This window comes from Zootoca vivipara, chromosome Z1 (genome assembly GCF_965207765.1).
Source record: "Zootoca vivipara chromosome Z1, rZooViv2.hap1.1, whole genome shotgun sequence".
NCBI lineage: Eukaryota > Metazoa > Chordata > Lepidosauria > Squamata > Lacertidae > Zootoca > Zootoca vivipara.
The window spans coordinates 61715790-61736137 of record NC_142583.1 but is presented as its reverse complement, the minus strand read 5'-3'; the positions used below and the strand labels follow the sequence as shown (position 1 = coordinate 61736137).

The 20348-nt window shown below is 41.5% G+C and overlaps 1 protein-coding gene across 4 annotated transcripts in view; it reads right to left on the bottom strand.

Annotated features, from left to right (window-relative positions):
• WDFY3 (WD repeat and FYVE domain containing 3) overlaps positions 1-20348 on the bottom strand; it is a 128592-nt gene that overhangs the window by 24733 nt on the left and 83511 nt on the right. For 3 of the 4 annotated variants that reach the window (XM_035112489.3, XM_035112491.3, XM_035112493.3), the window contains 13 exons: positions 18925-19059; positions 18251-18430; positions 15464-15697; positions 13969-14068; positions 12999-13159; positions 11768-11997; positions 10261-10370; positions 8704-8886; positions 7904-8061; positions 7455-7532; positions 5950-6177; positions 4604-4657; positions 763-931 (listed from right to left, as the gene is read on the bottom strand). In XM_035112489.3, coding sequence (XP_034968380.3) covers positions 763-931; positions 4604-4657; positions 5950-6177; positions 7455-7532; positions 7904-8061; positions 8704-8886; positions 10261-10370; positions 11768-11997; positions 12999-13159; positions 13969-14068; positions 15464-15697; positions 18251-18430; positions 18925-19059 — 2020 coding nt within the window. The remainder of the gene's footprint in view (positions 1-762; positions 932-4603; positions 4658-5949; positions 6178-7454; positions 7533-7903; positions 8062-8703; positions 8887-10260; positions 10371-11767; positions 11998-12998; positions 13160-13968; positions 14069-15463; positions 15698-18250; positions 18431-18924; positions 19060-20348) is intronic. The other variant, XM_035112492.3, reaches the window with a different exon arrangement.

Below are 20348 nucleotides of genomic sequence, written 5' to 3'. Positions count from 1 at the left end.
AAAACGGGATAGCCCCCCAAGCTCCCGGAGGGGGGACGATGACGACTGAGAATCTTAATGCAAGATTAGGTCATACAGGCTGTTCACATGCTATGCAGTCAATGGGAATGGGAAATCAAAGGAGGCGTGCCAACTTTTACAAACACACTGCACTGATACTTAGGGACAATTGGTGAATTTGATGGTTACAAATTCCAATGTGAAGTGACCAGTTCAATATGAAGTGACTTCTTGGACTAATGTCCTCAGGTTTTGCATTCCTCTGAACGCTGCAATACAATTCTCAGCACACTAAACTATCAAAAGATGTTTTAAAATGCATGTTTTGCAGGAATGCATTAAAAAAATATAATTTAAAACATTTAAATACAATTTTATGCATATTTTTCCTACAAAAAAATTCTAGATGCAAAAGTGACTACAAGTTGACCAATTCCCCACTGATAGGGAAGGACTACTAGACAAGACAGATTCAAATCTTTCTTAAGCAACAGTTTTAGCATCTTTGGGGTGATTCACACATTTAGGGAGGCCACTAAAGTATTACAATGGTCACAATTCACATATCAGCAGAAGTTGGGTCTGCTGAAAACTTCTGCCTTGTCCTAAATAACCTATGAATGTAAAAATTGTGAATTTCTGCCATCACACTCAAGAATAGCTTGCTGCTTGTGCATACTTCCCTATAGGGAAATACAGCATAAATAACTTCAACTTGTCAAGCATACCTATGCATATGAAGGTATGTGCGAAAATACCCACCTTTAACTCTTGCAATAGTATCTTCCCCATGTTCTGGCTCCTGATGAGCAGTTTCTCCTTCAGAGCTCTCTTCGACAGTGTCTTGAAAGACAGCAGGGTTTCCAGAAGCCAGACGCATGTAGTATTCTTTGCTGTCATAGCTTATAGCTCTTCGGTAGCGCGCAGGTTTCTTTAAACAACAACAGAATAAAAACGTTTGCCAAAACCAACTCAAACATACCCTAAATATAAATCTATGTTCAGAACCTGCTACGTGTTGTAGCTGGAGGCAGCCAACTGTAAACTAATTAAGTTTCCAATAGGCAAATCAGCTAGATTTGGAATGAACCTATTGTTGCTGGAAAGATGATCAAAAATTAAATGCTGCTTGATGAACGTAAAAGTTAGCAAAATGTGTTCGGTGCTTTGTGAATCATCACAAAAGAACTGGCATCTCATCATTTCCAATATTGCACCCAGCCAATTCAGGTATTTTCTTTAAACACTGAAATGTTAGCCAAAGTGCAAGGATGTAGAGAAACTGACTGGGATTAATTTAGACCTATTATTATCTCCCACACTATTACTTTAATTATGCTATTACAATTCTACAATTTTATGATTATGCCACAGAGAATGGGGGAGGCAGGAAAGCTATCAAAATTTGTTCATATGGATGTGGTGCTCAAGAACCAAAGTGCTGTTTGGTGTTAGCTCATACAATATATATGCTATGTTTCTTTTTCTATTTGTTGGGCTGCAATCAAACACAACTGCATGCTCCCTAATGGTCAAGGTCTCACGACCAAAAGTAAATGTTGAGTGCAATAGTAAAGTGGATCTTTTGGGGGGAGGGGGGCAAAGGGGAGGAGATTTTGCATTTTGGCCAAAGTTCAAATCACGTTTTACAGGAACTCACAGTTCATCAAAGAAGAATAAATGTTTTCTGGAACGCTATAATGCTTTACCAAACTTCTATTTTAGTCCACTTCTCCTTATTTGCATTACTAGTGAAATGCATTTGTGGAGTTTCTTTCTGCAGAGAATAGTAATGTGACTTGCTTCTCCATGGGCTCAGAGCACTTATCACCCTACAACTGTTGAGTAACCAGTGTTTATCATCTTTACGCTAGTGTGGTGAAGAACTGCAAGCGAGGCAGCGTTCATTAAAATCACTTCACCCCATGCCAAATTCTACAGAGATCCAAGCAACAACAAGTGCTGTATTACTAACATGCCAACTGGGTTGAGCGAATCGACTCTAGCCTCCATTTATTTTAGTAGCAATAATGGGTAATACAGAGAAGTGGATCAGGCAGAGGGCCTGCCGGCTCACGCTCTGTGGGTCATTTTGATAAGGTTGGTGGATTAGCCCCATGATGTCAATTTTATGTTTTTCCTTTGCTGCGCTTGCTCTTCATTTGAGTTCCTTAGAGGTTGGGCAAATCCCTGTCAGCGCTCAGATATGGACCCTGAAGATCCATTGTTGGCTAAAACGTGTTCTTTCTCCTGTTGGGTTGGCTCCGGTAACCCTACTGGATTCCTACCAATTCAAATGGAAAGCTACACTGCACGAAAAGCTAAGAGGCTTGGGGTTCTCCCCACAGGCCCCGATAGCTGTAGGTTATGAGAAAACTAGAGCAATAATCTGCCAACGAATTTGGGGTGTGGAACTGCAATGTCACATGAGTGAGATGAATAAACACCCAGCAATAAAAGATAATGGGAGAGGGTTCACCTCAGCAAAATATCTGTCAAAATTACAAATACCTAAATACAGATGGTTGTTTACCCTCGCTAGATTCAACGGGCTGCCATCAGCCTTATTGCAGGGCAGACTTGAGGGTAAACCATACGCGGAACGAGTCTGCCCCTGCGGCTTGATGGAGGTAGAAACTGTTTCTCATGCTTTGTTACGCTGTCGTTTCTACGGGGATATACGCTTGTCATTTATCATCCCTGCTATACATAAATCCCCAAATGGGTCCGAACTTCAACGTCTAAAATCCCTGGTAGAGGACAAGGATCCAGAGATCACGCTAAGGATGGCCAAATTCTGTGCAACTACCATAAAACTTAGGGAACAAGCTGTGCTAGCCATAATGACCAAGGCCTTAAATGACAATTTTAGGTTATATTTTAGTGATTAAGATATACCTTATATATCGTTAATTGCTGCTATATCTGTATTGCCCGTTATGCCCAATTGCAAATTCAAATGTATCCCTATCATGTTTTATGACTTCCCTGATATTGTATGTGAGCTGGAACTGGTCTGTAACCGAAATCAATAAATTTGCATTCTCATTCTTTGAATTCAAACTGGGAATGCAAAGGGAGACTCTTTTGGGTGGGTGGAAATGCTGCCTTTTACTGTCAAAGAACAAAAGAACAAGCCACATTTCTCCTATCTCCAATCTCAGAGCTTGGGAGCACAGCACTAAGACTGAAGGTAAGTCTCTGCCTGATGCCTTTTCCTGTCTAAGAGCAGACCTCTAGAGGCACATAGAATCATAGAGTTGGAAGAGACCACAAGGGCCATCCAGTCCAACCCCCTGCCAAACATGGAGCAAAGCATGTGACAGCACTAAGATAAAAAATAAGATCAGATTGGAGATAAGAGAGCTCCACACCTGAGGTCACATGATGTCAAATGACTGACAGGTGGATGTGGTTTGCGCAAAAAGGCTCATGGGCCAAATTCAGAGGTCTGGTGGGCCAAATTAGGATCTTGGGATGGAGGCTCCCTCCCACAGGTGTATGATGTACACATTATTATACTAGGTCACATCCAATGAAGTTGTCTTATTTGTGCTTGTGCAATGGAAATTCTCCTCTCCTCGCATGACTCCCAAAGTTGTCCCCCAACTCTCTGACTGCACTTCCTTCTGAAGCCTATTGGAAAAGATTAAGAATTCAGCCAAAGTTCTTCTCTAGATGCTCCCTAAAATCTCCAATTATGCTTGAGGTTTTTTTTAAAAAAAAGAACAGTTCATTTATATGATGATTTGTTAACCTAGTCCTAGGGACATAAGAGATAAGCCACCTAGAGAACAGACACATTTTTAGCAAGTCTACCAATAGCCAAAAAAATATTAATGCATCACCTTCCAAAATGTTGGCTTGACAAGTAATTCAAAATGAGTGAAGGCATATTGTACTTAGTGATGAGCAAATTTATTTTGATCTGTATTTTTTGTGACCTAGATAGGACTATTTGCAAAGGCAATATAATGTTGGATCTTTCTTCGCAACGTATTTTGAGAATTAAGTATCAGTGGAATGCAGTATAGTTGTTCATGAACAGAAAGGGATGCATTCCAGGACGTACATCCCATGTTCCTCATTAGAGGCACATAGAAAATGTTTATGTTAACAAGGGGGCAGAAAGCAGCAATTAATGGTCCCAAATACACGTATGAGACAAGGTGGGTCAATTGCTTTGCCAGTACAGTCCCCTGAACAGGTGAGATTGTCTTAACAGTGCAAAAAACATTATTCCAGCACTGAAATACTGATTAGGCTAAGTGCATGGATGTCCAAACTGCCCATCACTAAACACATCATAGTCCATTAGTTCTAATTTCGAGCTGGTACATGTTTATACAGTGAGAACAGTGACAGCACAGCCCATCACAGCTTGTTAGTGTGCAACACAGACAGAAAGAGCTACATAGACATTGTATTAGGTGAAGACTATAAGAGAACACAGCCACATCCTCTTAGTATATCATTAACCCTACGACAGAGTTACTGAGGAAGCACGTTGAAAGCCAACCAGAGAAGCCTTGTTAAGGTTGCCTAACATGCACAGAGAAGTTTCTATCTGTTTTGCCACCCGTGGAGAGTTCTCTCTCTTTACCTTTTGAGGAATGGTATCGTCAGGTGTCTCAGGAGCCTTACTTGAGAAGTCAGACTGAAAATAGGGTATTAAGTATAGAAACATCAGGGGAAATATCATGTTGAGGAAGAATGCATGATGCAACTAAAACTGTCAGAGCATTAGTGGGCAAAAAGCCAATGACTGAACTTCTAATTTTCTCCACACCAGGAAATGCAAAGCAGGGAAAATAACAACATAGAAGCTCGAGCCTTAAAATTTGCTAAAACTAGCTAGTAAAGCTCAATTTAATCACAAAGTTCTTGCACGAGAGGCATACACAATATTTTAGCAATTCAATTAAAATCTTGCTGATTATCAGTGGATCAAATTAACATCTCACACTGCTGCTTTGATTCTGCACTTGCCTACAAACTCAATCTTCAAATATGATGGACTATGAAGAGACAATGCGAGAAACTGAGATATGAAAGCCAGGAGCTAAATGGCACCCTAAACCTAGGTTATGGGTGTAACTATGGAATGTCTAGGCACTGTTTTTTTATAACAAGAATACAAAGCTGAAAATGAACTGCAGCTAAAATATTATGTTCATTTTTCACACGGTCTAGTCCTTCCCCTAGAAGTGGGGAAGCTGAAAAAGGTCCTCCTTTCCTTCCACTCTGCAGTTTTAATCTGAAATCTTAGGCGCAGTACTGCACCCAGAGCTCAGAAACGGTTTGCACTAATGAAATTCCCTGTCGCAAAATGCGCCCAGAACAATGGGAGTTCCGAACGCTGTTAAGAGATGCACCTTAACAGCACCATCACGTTTGTACAAGTCACACCTACCTGACGATGCATTTACATTTTTCTAACTACCCAGGTATCTTTGATCAGACTAGCACAGGCCTGTACAATCCCCCCAAGCTCAATGCAGTCCATCATCCATGTAGGACAACCCACCAGGAACTCAATAAACCTCATGTTTTTGCTACCTGCCTAGGACTGCAAATACAAGGGGGGCTATGAAGCATACATGGTAGGTGGGCTGTACCTGGCTTGGTACATTGTAGGTGGCCTTCCTGTTATGGCAGAGGGAAGCCACAGCCCACTTTACTTCTGCTATCCTCCAACTGGAAAATTAATCAACATGAATCTAGAGGCTGCAAAAAGACAACGGCCATGGCTGCATAGTTCAGGGAGCTACTCCAAATATTTGCTGATATGCACTTGAAAGGAAATCAATGTCCATCCATAAACCCATAGCTGAGCACCACCAGAAATGCATTATCCAATCGGCGATGAACATTCTTGGCAATGATGCAAGAAATAAGCCAATGCATTGCTACAGCTAAAAGCTACTGCCCTCCTGTAACTGCACTTACCAGCATATTTGTCTCATGTTCAGTATCCGGTATGTAAGGGTACTGAATATAAAACATGTCATTTCGCACCATCTTCTTCCTCATTCGACAGGGACCTTCTGTCATCTCCAGCATCCACTTGTCCAAGTGAGAGCCAATAGGAGGGCCCCACAGTCCTCTCTCCCGTAACAACTCATATTCAATCTGAGACCACTCTTCTGTCACATACTTCAATGCATTCTGCTGACGCTGGAAAGGACACTACAGGTTAACTGCCATGGTGTGCAAAATCATGTCTCATAAATGCATGCAGAATCAAGAAAGCTCCCTTGTACCGTGATTCTAACTGACATAGCTTCTCTTGAGGCACGGCAGCAAAGAAGCCCAAGGCATTTTAAACTGCCCTGTGATCTTCGAAGGGCGGTATATAAATTTAATAAATGAAAATAAAACAAACTCTTTTAAAAGGTTCAAGGTGCAAAGTTGGATATTCATGCTGTTTTCCTCAATCTCGGAGCTTAGAAACTCAAGTTGTGAACTGTCCTTGCACGGGATTTGTTATTTACATAGTTCCTAATTACATATTTATAAAGTGTGTTGTCTATGAAAAGGGTGTACTTGTGCTAGCCTACTTAAATCTGTACCTGTTCATTAAGCAGCTCTAGCACTGCTCCTAGGTTGCCAGCACCACAAATCTTTCTATAAATGTATGAAGCTGCTTTATTCCAGTACAGTCCGCCCTTAAGAAGAGTTTCTGACAGAATTCTCTCCCATCACTTGCTACCTAACTGTACATGCCAAGGATTTTATCTGAGACATCTACATGCAAAGCATATATACCACTGAGTTATGGATGCTCCTCTCTTAACCGCTGATAGGGACTTCTCTCCAGTTGAAGGGCAGCAACGAAAAGAACTCTCTTTAATTTAGGAGATGGCTTGTTGAGAAGGACTAGCCTTACTCATATTCAATCTGTGATGCTAAGGAACACTGTCTTAGGGTAGATTCATGACAATTTGAACAGATTCTGAAAATACTGAAATCTCCTAGCAAAAGGATATGATTATCTTATCTCTGCATGGTGTATGTTTCTTAGTGAGATTATCTATGGGTGGGGATCTTCTGATTGTACTGAAAAGTTAGAATAAGGCCTTTTCCATTGTGATGCCCAATTTGTGGAATGAGCTCCCCATGGAGACCTGGAGAAAATAGACAATGTGGGACTTTGGCAGACAGGAAAAGATCTTTCTATTCTGGCATTTCCTGACTACTGATACTAAGTTCATCCTTGGTTCTGGATGGTATAGTTTAAATTGCATGACTATGTAAAAATGTTTTAGTTCTTATTTTTTACTTTGATTGGTTTATGTATATCACAAACCACTTGGGGATTTACAAATTTAAAACAGAAAAGCGAAATAAAATATCTTTATATAAATAAAATGAAACATAAAGAAACCACTGTTAAATACAACACCCATGCAGATTTGATAAAAGCATTCGGTTTGATTACTGTTCTCATTTACCTCTTGGTATTCTTTATACTGCATATCTACCAAGTCTCGAACCACTGCTATGTGAGTAAACATCCACTGAGAGATCTCCTAACAGCAAAATAATGAATATATTAATGTGTGCAGAAAAGAGCTCATCCTTAAAACAACTTACATATAAAATAACCCTGAAAACTTCAAGTAGTGTGGATTATGGTAGATAGTAGTTATGCTGTATTTTTTACAATAAAAAAATACCCCTTATCTAGCCAAGTATTTCAACGGTCTCATCTACTTCAACAACCTGAAACTGCTACGGTGGATTAAGGCTGCAGTACTTAACATACAGGCAGTTAAAATCTAAATAACAGAATATAGTGAAGGGGGGGATTTATTAAGACAGGTTAAATCATTGATCAATTTGTTATACATATAGGGGATGGCCATTGTTTATCTGTTTGTCTTTAAATACTATGCAATACCTGCGTGGATAGATTATGTTTGTTAAGACCGCTTTCTTTTCGGTTTCTTCTCGATCCTGTTAGCTTGGAAAGACCGAATCCACTGCTGACCCGGGAGAGCTTGGACTGGGTAGTCGGAGCCAAGGCTTCTCCTCTACTGATGCTTTTTTTTTCATGAGCTAGAATGCCAAGAAGAGTTGGAGGTTTTCAAAGCGTATTTACTGGACCCTACTAGCACACCTACAAACCAGGGTGGATAAAAATCAATGATTTTTTTAATAATAATAATAATAATAATAATAATCGGATTTTTTTACAACCTTCATATGGTTGTAAATATTAAGATTATACCAGCAAGATTGAGTCTTTCTGGGGGGGAAAAAAGATTTAAATCAAGTCTTACTGGCTGGTGATTTAAATCAAATCCACCCTGCTACAAACCAAAAATGATACCCAGAAAAGCTGCAGGCTAATCTAGATGGTAGCATTCTCCCACAAACACACTCCCAACCCACATACTTTTAAACAGTACTTTTTACACTCATATTTGAAAGCCCTCAAAGAGCACATTCCACATTTGTAACACTGCCTGTGGGTGATGAACAGGAAACCCTTGTTCCCTAGAATGAAAAGCAGGGGATGAAGTGGTTCCCTTTGGGATGGGTAGAACGGAAGGTGAACTATCTATCCAACATCAGATGGAATCAAGGACAATGTCATTTTGCTCCCATCTTCCTCCCTCCATTTAAGGGGTTTTAAATATGCCTAAGCAGCCAAAGAAATATAGATCACACAATAATAATCTGCACAGCTGCTCTTACCCAAGTGATTTTGCCAACATTTTAAGCTGGCTTCTTCAACAAGGGGCTTTGCAATGGCAATGTCCACATGGCCCCTGTCATTGACAGGAAGGGATACTTTGAATACTTCCTCCAAAGCCTGTTTCTTACTGTAGAACAGTTCTGTCCACACACGATTTACAGCTTTTAAAAGAAGCTGGCGACCTAAATACATGAAGAGGACACAAAAGTAAACAAATGCTTATTTATTTTGATAATTAATAACCTGTATCTTCAGCATAGTTTTATTTAAAAAGAGTACAATTTTTAAAAATAGTGAGAAACAACAACATGAAAACTAGGGCAGCAAATTGAAAACAAGTAGAACGGCATCAGTTAGTTTAAACAGATGGTAAAATCAAATTGCTGTAAGATAAAGCTAGGCACCTGTCAGCTGCAGAATGGATGATAGACAAGGATGAGGGAGGGAGGGAGATAGAGTTCAAAAAACAAAAAAACAAATGTGTGACTAAAATTAAGTTTGGGGAAAACCACCTGTGCTTGCCTTGGAATAGCACCTGGGGTTTGTGAATATTCTTGAATCATAAAACTACTTTGTTCAGAATAATAAAATTTTAGAGGGGAAAAAACCTTTTAGAATTGGCAGGGGACAGGCGGACAGCAAGTTTATTTTGAGCCTGGTCCAGACAATGGAGATTCACTTTTGGATTCTCTCTTTTAAATATTCACCCCGCTCCTAATGTGATTAGGACACCGAATGAAACTAGTGTTGGCTTTTCCTATTATTTATATCAACCTGAGTCTATTCACTTGGATTTATAGGCAGTGCTTTTCTTCTAGATAAGGTGCCGGTATGGTGTACCCTTGTGTACCCCAAGAAAAAAAGCACTGTTTATAGGTCACATAATACCTTGTTGTGCTGACTGGGATTCATAGTATCAAATACTAGATTTCCTTCATTTGAGCCAATATACAATGGCATTCCCAAGTTCTTCAGTGCCAAGGATGAAACAGCAATGATGCTGGCGAAATTTTATTGGAAGGGTTTCCAGTGAAGTAGAAAGTCTGTGCTATGACAATGCTGGAATCGCTGACAGGAGGCTTCTTTATTTTTCTCTTTCAGCATCCTCACTCCATTTTAGCTACCTACTTCAATGATTTGCAAAACAGATCTGTAATAAATCTTGCTTTCTCCTGAGTTCTGAATTGTTAGCCATTTCCCATGAGAGGCAGGTCCTGCTGAGTGAGAGGGATTACAGTAAACCTAATCCTAATTATTCCTAACTGCTGTTTGGGCAGGATCTGCTTAAAGTAGATATGCAGCCTGTAATCTGTATTACTGGTCCTCTGTTCAAAATTAACCTCTGATTAGTCCTGGCTTGGCCTATACTTTGAAATGGCTTATTTTATATTCTAGTGTTTATCATCTGCAATCTTTTCTTCAAAGCTCCTTGGGAAACAACTCATACCCCCCCCTCTTAAATGAAACAGCCGAACGATTAAGGGAAGACATGAGGAATACATTAGCTAACGTATTAACTGACATTTAAGACGGATGGACTCCAGCTGCATAATTACCTTCACTAACATCTTGATTGTAGACTCCATCTGGCTCGACATCAGAAGGGATCATGACATGCCAAGTAGTCATCCTGGCTTCTGCTTCCAGGCCAAACCCATCTACGCTGCTGCAAATATTATCCAACAATGTTAGATGGAAGTGAGGGAGTTACAGTGTATGCAGGACAAAAAGTATACATAAGATCTGCCTGAGGTCTCCATTTCTCAACACTACCTGGATGAAGCCTGACCTAAGCATACAGGGTCCATTACATCAAAATCTGTTTTAATTGTTTTAAATACTGTCTTTAAAAAGTTGTTATAACCCATCCTCTTGACTTCACAGTGAAGGGCAGGTAAGAAATTGAATAAATGAATGAATGAATGAATGAATGAATGAAGCTTCCCAATTATACCACTTTTAGGGTTGCCAGACTCAATAGAGGACAGGACTTCTGTGCCTTTAATTGCCCTGCTCTCTTTTGAGTCTGGAAACCTTAAAGAGAAACCAGCAGACCCTTTGTTTAATTTCTAAGCAAGGGGTCTGCTGGTTTCTCTTTAAGGTTTCCAGACTCAAAAGAGAGCAGGGCAATTAAAGGCACAGAAGTCCTGTCCACTATTGAGTCTGGCAACCCTAACGACTTTCTAAAGGAGGTGGGGGCTGCATATTTGAATGCTCCCCCCTCTCACCCACCCTCCATACAAAAACAGCTAACGCCTCAGGGAGTAAGCTAGATCAGTATCTGTCTCCATTACATTAGCTAGGAGTGCAGAGTTTTTTTTGTGTGTGTGTGTGTGTGTTTGTTTAACTAGACTGGCCTTCCCAGTGCTTTTTTGGGGGGGAGGGGGTACGCAGGGGTACACATACCCCTAAACATTTTGTGAATCTAAGTTTGGCCTCATTGAGGGGCAGTATTTCAATAGGAGTAGGAAAATGAGAGTAGCACTAAACATTTTTTGAGAAAAGAAAGCACTTGGCCTAAAAGGCGAAGAGTACAAAATGTGTATTTATCTCTATGGGTTCAATACATGACGTCCCCACCACCCCTTGTGGTTAACCTAGTTTAAACATGGCAAGGAAGGAAGATGAGGCAAATTATGACTGTGGCTGCTTCATGTATTTCTGTTCAGGAGTTTCAACATTTGGACAAAGTAAATACATAAGCACCATAACATAAAGACTCCCTCACCTGAAGCATGTGTGGGGGAGAGGGCAAGAGCGATGGCTCACTTGGTCATGTAAGACCTAAAGCTGCCTCAAGAACCTGCTGTGACTTCTCTTGAAATTTTACATCTGTCTTTACCTAAATTGTGTGCCCTTGGCAAGATTGGAATTTTATTTCTACATTTCCTGTACGTTGCCCCTTCGCTGGCAAGCAAGATAAATGGAAATATGAGTAACTGTTTATAACTTATAATCTGCAGCTGCAGAAATATGTCCACTAGAAAAGGGAGGGAGGCAATCACAGTGCACCTGGAGATTTTACAGAGTAAACAGTTTTTGTGCGCTTGGTGAGGAGCTCACCTCCCAGCATGCAGATTCATCAAGCAATGAGCCAGGCAGCTGAAGAACTCTTGGTCGTGATTCCCAGGACCCAGGATCAGAGTTCGATTGACAGTAAGTGTCCTTAGAGAATCAAGGAGAGCAACTTGCTGAGGAACTGTTTTGTGTGGCCTCGAGAATTGGTATAAGATGGTCCTGTTCAGGCAGTGATAAACGGCATCCAGTGATAATCCCTGAGATCTTCTTTTTGACTGAAGCAGCAAAAAAAAAATGCAAATGAACATGTTTAAACGTGGAATCTCTGTATTACCCCAAGCTTAATAGCATGTTTTTAAAGATACTTCTTCCACTCAAGTCAGAGTAACCATACTGCAGTATTTGTAGGAACGTTTATATAATATAGCAGAGTTAAATGATTCATTGTTTGAGTTTACACAGCAGCAAGCGGATTGCTCACTCGTTTTGAGTCCTTTTAATAATTATGCCTTCTATCTTCCTGCCTTCTTCCTTCCTGGTTGATAATCCCTTTTGTCCCTCTTAAAGAAAAATACACATGAATCTGAACAATAATAACATAAACTACTTTACTGTCAGATTCATTGAGTACATACTTAGGTTACATAACATATAAACTATATACTAGATATTAGTGAGTCCTAAAAAGCCTCCATCAGAGCATTTACTACTTAACACTCCTATCAGCAGCAGACCAACCAACCATCTGACAAAACTGAATGTCACATAGAGGCAGTTAGTCCTCTCTTAGAAGGTTGGATTTGACTGACATATCCCACAGTATTGAGGTGTAAGGAAATAGCCAAGTATTAATTTGTAAAAAGAGCTTCCAATATCGTTTCTGTAGGAATTGATCTCAATTGCAGGAAAGGACCCTGAAACACTTGCAACTTTAGCATAATGAAGTAGGAGGTAGATATCTAGAGAGTCCATTAAAGACAGAGCCATCTGATGACCTGTACATTCATATAGTCAGGGGGGCTGTGGTGGGCGGAGCCAGAGGCAAAAGTAGGCAAGACAAAAGTAGACTAGTTGCTCCACCCACCCACCCCCACCCCCTCTGTTCTCCATCCAGGCAAGCAGGAGGCATCATCAGAGTACAAGGACAGATTCCAATCAGGCAAAAACACACAAGGAAAGTGCCTCTGGCTCTGAAGTTCCCTGTCTTTGTATATATTGCAATGTTAAGCAGGCCAAACTAATAATAGGAGGATGAGGAAGAAGAAGAGAAGCATACCTGTGCAATTAACTGGATTATGAACTCTATAAGCAGCTTCGATTCCTTGTTGAACATGCCTTGCCAAAGTTTATCCACCACACGCTGGGTGAAATAGAACACATTGTTTACAAGCACCTGATAGCTTCCTCCACTTGTAATAGGCAGAGATGCGTCCTCCCCTAAATGACAATGGCAGCGTTAAAAAGCGTTTTACCCAAATAATTCTATCCCATCCTTCAGTCAAACAGGCACAGCATTAAGAATGAAACCAAGCTAAATTATGAAGCGGAAGACAGATTAACATGCAAACATTACCAGTTGCTGAGGAATCGATCACTACCAACACCAATACACCAGTCAGCAGGACTGGTGACAGGGCCATGTCTTTGCCACTTGCTAAAAGGTTTGGTGCAGATGGAGGGCATTTCCTGTGCCTAGGCCATGAAGGCCCTGCTTCGTATTCCCACCCTTCAGACCTCTGACAGTGGAGGACCACAGCAGAACTTCAGAGGAAGGAAGGTGGTAACAGGTGGCAATATATCCTGGTCTCACAACATTAGATGGGTTAAAAGACCATCTTGGCTGCGAGTCCTGGAAGACTTGCTCCCTGCCTTTTCCCACCTCGCCTGGAACAGTAGAGCTCTGATTCACACCAGCTACAGAAGCTGAAGCTGCTGAAAGAGTCCAGAGACTTATCTTGGCTGTCTCTTAGTATAGACACATAGAGCCTGAGCTTCTAAGAATGTAAGAGCCTGGATCAGACAACAGTCCCATCTAGTCCAGCATTCTACTTCCTACAGTGGTGCACCCACACCATAGGACTTGTATAACGGCTCTTAAGATACTTTCAGGGTTTTAACCCAATTCTTTTCGAAACGTTCCTGGATAGTGAATTTTTCCCTTTCCAACCGAGCTTGTCATCGTAAAGCCCATTTTAGTGTGTTTTTAAGTGATACTGAAAGAGAGTCATTCAAAATAAGTTAATTACCCAATAAAACATCAGCAGCAAGCAAATGGTCCATCACACTGTCCAAAATATGGGTCTGAAATTCTTTTTGCTGTGCTCTCGTCGATCTCTCGGGAGAGGCCTGGAAAATAAAACAAAAGCATAGAAGCATTTACCAGAAGGGCTTACTGTAAACAGGCAAATTTAGGACAACCCCAGGCTTTGTATTGTCTGGCACTCAACACAAATTGAATGTGCTCCATGTACAACAACTGTGGTCAATACTGTCAATTAAAATATACTTTCCTTCTTAAATGAGAAAAAAATGTCCTGAATACAAGCTACCTGCTAAATTGATAGAACACACCCACACCAACATACTTTTTTTTTGTTTAATGGTGGCAACAGATGCCTTTTTATTTCTACTGGTACTCTTCATTGGGGTGACAGGTAGGTAGCCGTGTTGGTCTGCCATAGTCGAAACAAAATAAAAAAATCCTTCCAGCAGCACTTTAGAGACCAACTAAGTTTGTCATTGGTATGAGCTTTCGTGTGCATGCACACTTCTTCAGATAACTGAAGAACTTCAGGTATCTGATAACTTCAGGTATCTGAAGAAGTGTGCATGCACACGAAAGCTCATACCAATGACAAACTTAGTTGGTCTCTAAGGTGCTGCTGGAAGGAATTTCTTCATTGAGGTGGTGTGGGGAGCAGGTCCTCCTAAAAAAGACCACTTTCTGAGAAGTGGATGAGGGTGACATCGATCACAAGAGCATGACGCAGCCTCCTTTTGTCGCTCACATGCTTCATTTCCCAAGCTGCTCCCTAGCTGGACAAGACAGAAGCAAAGGTGAGCACTGAGGGGCGGGAATCTCCCTACCTCCGCTCTCTTGCATTTTTCTGAGCTGTTTTCTGGTTCAAAAAGCTAAGGAGGGAGGCATACGGGTGATGCACATGGAAGTGAATTCCTTATCACTTTCCTTTCTTTCTGAGCTAGAGGCTGACCAGAAAATACACAAGGCAAGACAATCAGAGGAGACACAGCTACATTAGTAAAGAAACGACGATTTGAATGTGCTATAAACAAGCAACACCAGATGGCGCCAGAGAGCAGGAAATTTCAAAACAGTTTTCCATAGGGATTTCTTTCTTTTGTTATAGCGATATAATTTCTGACTTATTTATAGCGGCGGTGTCCCGTCCCCGTCCCCTGTCTAGATCCACCCAGGGTCATACAAGAAGAGTTCTTTCTTTCTTTCTTTGGCCCACCCATATGTTTGGCTCTCCTTTCACCCCTTTCCTCCACAGTTTCAGGGATCAGTTTCAGAGGAAAGGGAGTGAAAAGAGAAAGCGGTGGCAACTCACAGGCCAGCTAGCCCTTTCACAGGGTTGGATACAATCCAAGGGCTGCAACTTACCATCACTCACAATTTGGTATAACCGGTACTCTTAACAAACAACAACAGATCATGAAAACTACTCGCTACAACCTCTGGTCCTGCTTAAAGGAACAACGGCAGATGGCCAACTCTACCTCCAAGAGAAGGTCTATTAAAGGAGTTTGCTTGCTAGCAGGTGTAAGGCAGAGGTTATCAATTATCAGCACACGCATGAAGTCAAACACAAACTTCTTAGCAGGGTGGTTGGTCAAATAGGTCTTGGATCCAACATTGCAGTATTCTGACTGGCTTCGGTTCATTCCTGTGTCAGAGGCAAATGCTTTGAACTCCTCTGCTGGAGAGCCAACTTCATCATCCAAATCAGTAACCTTTAAAAAAGAAAAAGAAAAAACCAATAATGCAAGTCAAGTGATTTACTAGAACCAAAACTATCTCTGCCAAGGCAAAGAAGGGGGCAGTTTGCAGTTATTCACTTATTTTAGTGTTGCTTTTCTACAAGTATAAACTTTAGGGATTGTTGCTTTCTGGACTCTTTCCTGGACTGTTCAGGAAACAATTGAATACGATTTTCTTCGGAAAGGTTTTCCCCAGTTTCCAGGGGTCAGCAACCTTTTTCAGCCGTGGACCGGTCCACCGTCCCACAGACCATGTGGTGGGGCGGACTATATTTCAAAAAATAAATAAATCAACTAATTCCTATCCCCCACAAATAACCCAGAGATGCATCTATATATATAAAAATGTAAAAATCATGAAATTCCGTTCGACACTTTTCTCCGTAACCGCTTGACCGATCGTCCTGAAATTTTGACACAACGATCCAGGCCACTCCTAGAGCGTTGTTGGGGGCAAAAATCCCTCAAATCGCACACCTGCCCAGGTGCAGACCTGCTTTTCCACCAAGTCAAACAGCGCCCTCAAGTGGCGTAGTACCCTCCTCCACCCCCTCCCTTCCTGAGAAATCTAAGCCACACCCACAAACCAAATGACATAATCATCAACCAAGCAACTGAAATACACCAAGGCAGCCATTTTATGTAGGCCTTTGTTTTAGGCCCCTGATAGGCTGCCAGGCCTCTACTAGGCCCGGGGAGGGGGATAACCCACAGCAACACACTTGGGGGCACAGCAAGGGGTTTTACTTTACCATTTAGCACCACTACCCCCCCCCAAAAAAAAACCACCAAAGAACCAACATTGCCAAGTGAAGGTTGGGGCCTGCCTGGGGGGGGGGGTTTGCCACAGACCGCAGCACGGCCTTCGATTTATGTAGGCCCCTGCACGGCAAGGGGTTTTACTTTACAATTTAGCACCACTACCCCCAAAAAATCCACAAGACAAAAATAAATATGACTTATTTTATGGGTATGTCTTATTTTAGGAGAAACAACTGATTGTAAGCCTCTGTGTCTTTTTTTTTATTAAAAAAAACAACCATTCACTTTCTCTCCCCAGTTTAAGTCCTCAGATATTTGCAGTGCACCCCCCCCACCCCATTTACAATTCCCTACCTTCCCCTTGCCACTTCCTGGGTTTTTTATGGAACTGAACAACTCGGGTACTTCAGAACGGCACCTTCTGTTGCCAGGCCCTTGCAGGGCCAGACAGAGGCCCGGCCCAGGTAGATAAGATAATGTGTCCCTGTTTTTAACCCTTTTGTTACTTTTTTCATTTTACTGATTGTGAATATGCTGACCGAGGCCCGCTTTGGATTCGGAGGCCCGCGCCAAGTGGCCCATATGATCCCCCTCCTTCTGTCTGGGCCTGTCTGTTGCTACAGGGCTGTGGGGCTTCGCTATTTGCCCCCCCTCCCCGGGTTGGGATTCTTTAAGTAGTTCTCTGGGCCCCAGGGCACATCATCACCCCCGATCCTTAATCTAAACATATAGAAATGTTCACGATGCGTGTGCAGGGGCCAATGTATGGAGATACAGGGGGGAGGGGCCAACACTCCCCAGGGACAACAGAGGGAAGGGTATCCTACCGAAACACAGGGATGAGCCGGGGTGGAGGGAGGAGGGGCAGGATACGTCATGGATCGTGACAGGGTGTGTGTGGGGGTGTCACAGGAAAGAACCACAGCAACGCGTGGTCGGGTCAGCTAGTTTTAAATAAAAGGACACATTCTACTCGTGTAAAAACATGCTGATTCCCGGACCATCCACGGGCCGGATTGAGGAGGTGATTGGGCCACATCCGGCCCCCGGGCCTTAGGTTGCCTACCCCTGGTATTTGCCATCAGGGTCTGTTTTGTATGGTTTTAGTTTTGTTTTAAATGTATGTTTTTTTTCCGTTCTAAACTGTTTTTATTGTACATGGCCTTGAGGCAATTATACAGAAAGTGATCAATAAATAAATGATGATACTAATGATATTAACTAAAATAATATTTAAAATATTTTAAAACCTGGACTACCCACTGCATGAGAAATTTACCACAACTGTTAGCAATACGTTCCTGTTTCTATGTTGGAGGCAGTTATACCCTACCAACACACACCATCTAAATTTGCTACTGCTTTTGTTGTATTTATTAATTGCATTTGCACTCCACCTTTTCTGCATGGAGCACATGCTTTTTCACCTCCCCCACTTTATCCTCACAACCACCCTGTGAAGTAGCTTAGGCTGAGACGTAGCAACTGGCCCAAGGTCAGCCAGTTTGTTTCATGGCTGAGCAGGGATTTGAACCCTGGTCTCCAAGGTCCTTGTCCAACGTACTACCCATTATGTGTATTGTGTGTGTATAAAACTAGCATATCCTATTGTATGAAAAGGTGGTGTATAAATGCAGAACTTCAGCAAATAAAATCCCAGATCCCAACATAAAATGCCATATGGACAAGAAGTAAAAGAGAGAGAGAGAGAGAGAGAGAAAGCTGGTTTCTACTTTTGTGTGTCTGTTTGTATTGTTCTCCTACCATTTCTGAGTATGGCCGGATGTTGAAAGGGAATACAGTGGCTGCCAGTGCACAAAGAAACTCAGGGCTCATCCACATTGAAGCTAGATCAGGAACATTGTGATACAAGTAGCGGAAAAACTGCATCAAGGTGACTGGATATTCCCGAAGCCAAGAACCCTCTTCTTCAGACTGCCAAGGCTGTAATGAAAGGCAAAAAAAAAGTTAATAGTGTGTGTGTGATGTGATGTGATACACACACACACACACACACACACACACACACACACATAATGCATGACATAACCTGCACTGGGAACTTAATATAAAACAAAATCCAATAAATAAATAAGATTACTATTGATGAAATAAAAGAAAAACAAATTGTATGGAGAGTAAGATATCATCATCTCATCATTTTGTTAATTTGTGTTTAATATGAAAATGGTTGAAGATAAACTCATTGGGGCATGGAGATATGTTTTTGCTTATGTTGCTCTCTAAACAACCATATCCACTGACAGCATCATAAAGATAATAAATAACATATTATTTGGGCAAAGCAGTATGAGCCCTGTTAGCAAATGGAGGGAACGCTGCCTCATAGCCCCAGGTAAGCCTCTCTGAGCTTTCAAAAGCAACACTAAATTAGGAAGCTGGATGTTTATTAACATCTGAACAGTGTTCATACTTACTGAATTCAACATGCTCCTGAGCATCCCCAGCAGCAAAAATGCAGCTTCTGTGCAAAGATTGTGAACTGAAGCAACCACAGTGCCACTTGATGCAGGAACGCCAAATATAAATGTCCAAATTGAATCCAAGTCAAACTGTTGATTGGAGAGAAAATTGAGAATGGGGGGTGGGAAAACAATAGTCAACGCACAACCCACTTTAAAAGTATCACTTGGCTTCCATAGAAAAGGGCAAAATTAACTTGGAATATGTCTTGCCATACTGCAATTTGTTCATGAAGTTCCAATTTAGTGCTCAAGTGACAAGTCAAGACAATTAGAAGCTCCTATATAGAGGTACTGCCAAATGAACAACAGGAATTGTAGGTCTCTATTGGTTTTCCATCCATCTCTGTTGGTTTTCAGTGCTGAACCCTAGAAATGGAGGAAACTACCCAAGAGGATTCTGAGGTGTATTATGCCCCATGGAGTCTGGGGAGCTGATTGTTCCGTTGAATGCAGGGGATCTAGCAAAGCCTATATTTATGAAGGATGCAACTAATATTTTTGGCACTAGGAATGCTGACAATGTTGGTGCGCACTGAAGCGTCTGGGCAAACCGAGTGCTTCCGTCTTCTGTTACTGGAGACTCAGATGCAACTTCCACCAGAACATCTAGCAAGTCCCATCCACTGCCAAATACCACAGCAGTACCCCTACCCCACGTCTCTCTGTATTTCATGTTTTTCTTTAATTTAGCAGCAGCCTTACTGAAGCTCTAAAAGCTCCCACCAAGCAATTTCCAGTAAACTCAGCATGCAGCCTTTAAAGACTTCTCATTATCTGCTTCTGTACTTCAAAAGTACAATACTATACACCTCCAGATGGTGTTGAGGCATATTATCTATCTGCCCACTGCTCCTGACCTTGGGGCAACTTTAGCATATGCTCAAGTTGCTACTTGCGAATTACAAAAGAGGAGGCTATCAGGGCACCTTTCGGACTCCAGTCCAACAGTACAAACTGTTTGCTTTTTTAATGGAGTTCCACGAAGGAACAAAAATTTGGGAGAAATACAATATCATGCCAATACAAGCAGCTCCTCATTATTGTTTCTCAGACAGTCCTGACCCTTCTTTAGTCATGCATTCATTTTCAAACTATAAAGCTTTCTGAAGAGCATTCCCCATCCTTCACACAAAATTAAACTTGACATTACAATGACCTGTGCCTGTTAACCACTGGGACCTCTGCTGAATTCAGTGGAATTCTAGAAGAGTGCAAGAGAAGGTCTGTCCACACAATACATGGGAATGAAGGCTGTATCTTCTTACGTCCTTCATAGAAACATTATATTTCTATTAAGCATGATTCTAACTGGCATTGGAACTGATGTCAAGTCCCTCTCAGATATGGAATGCTTCATCACAACTTTCATTGCAGAG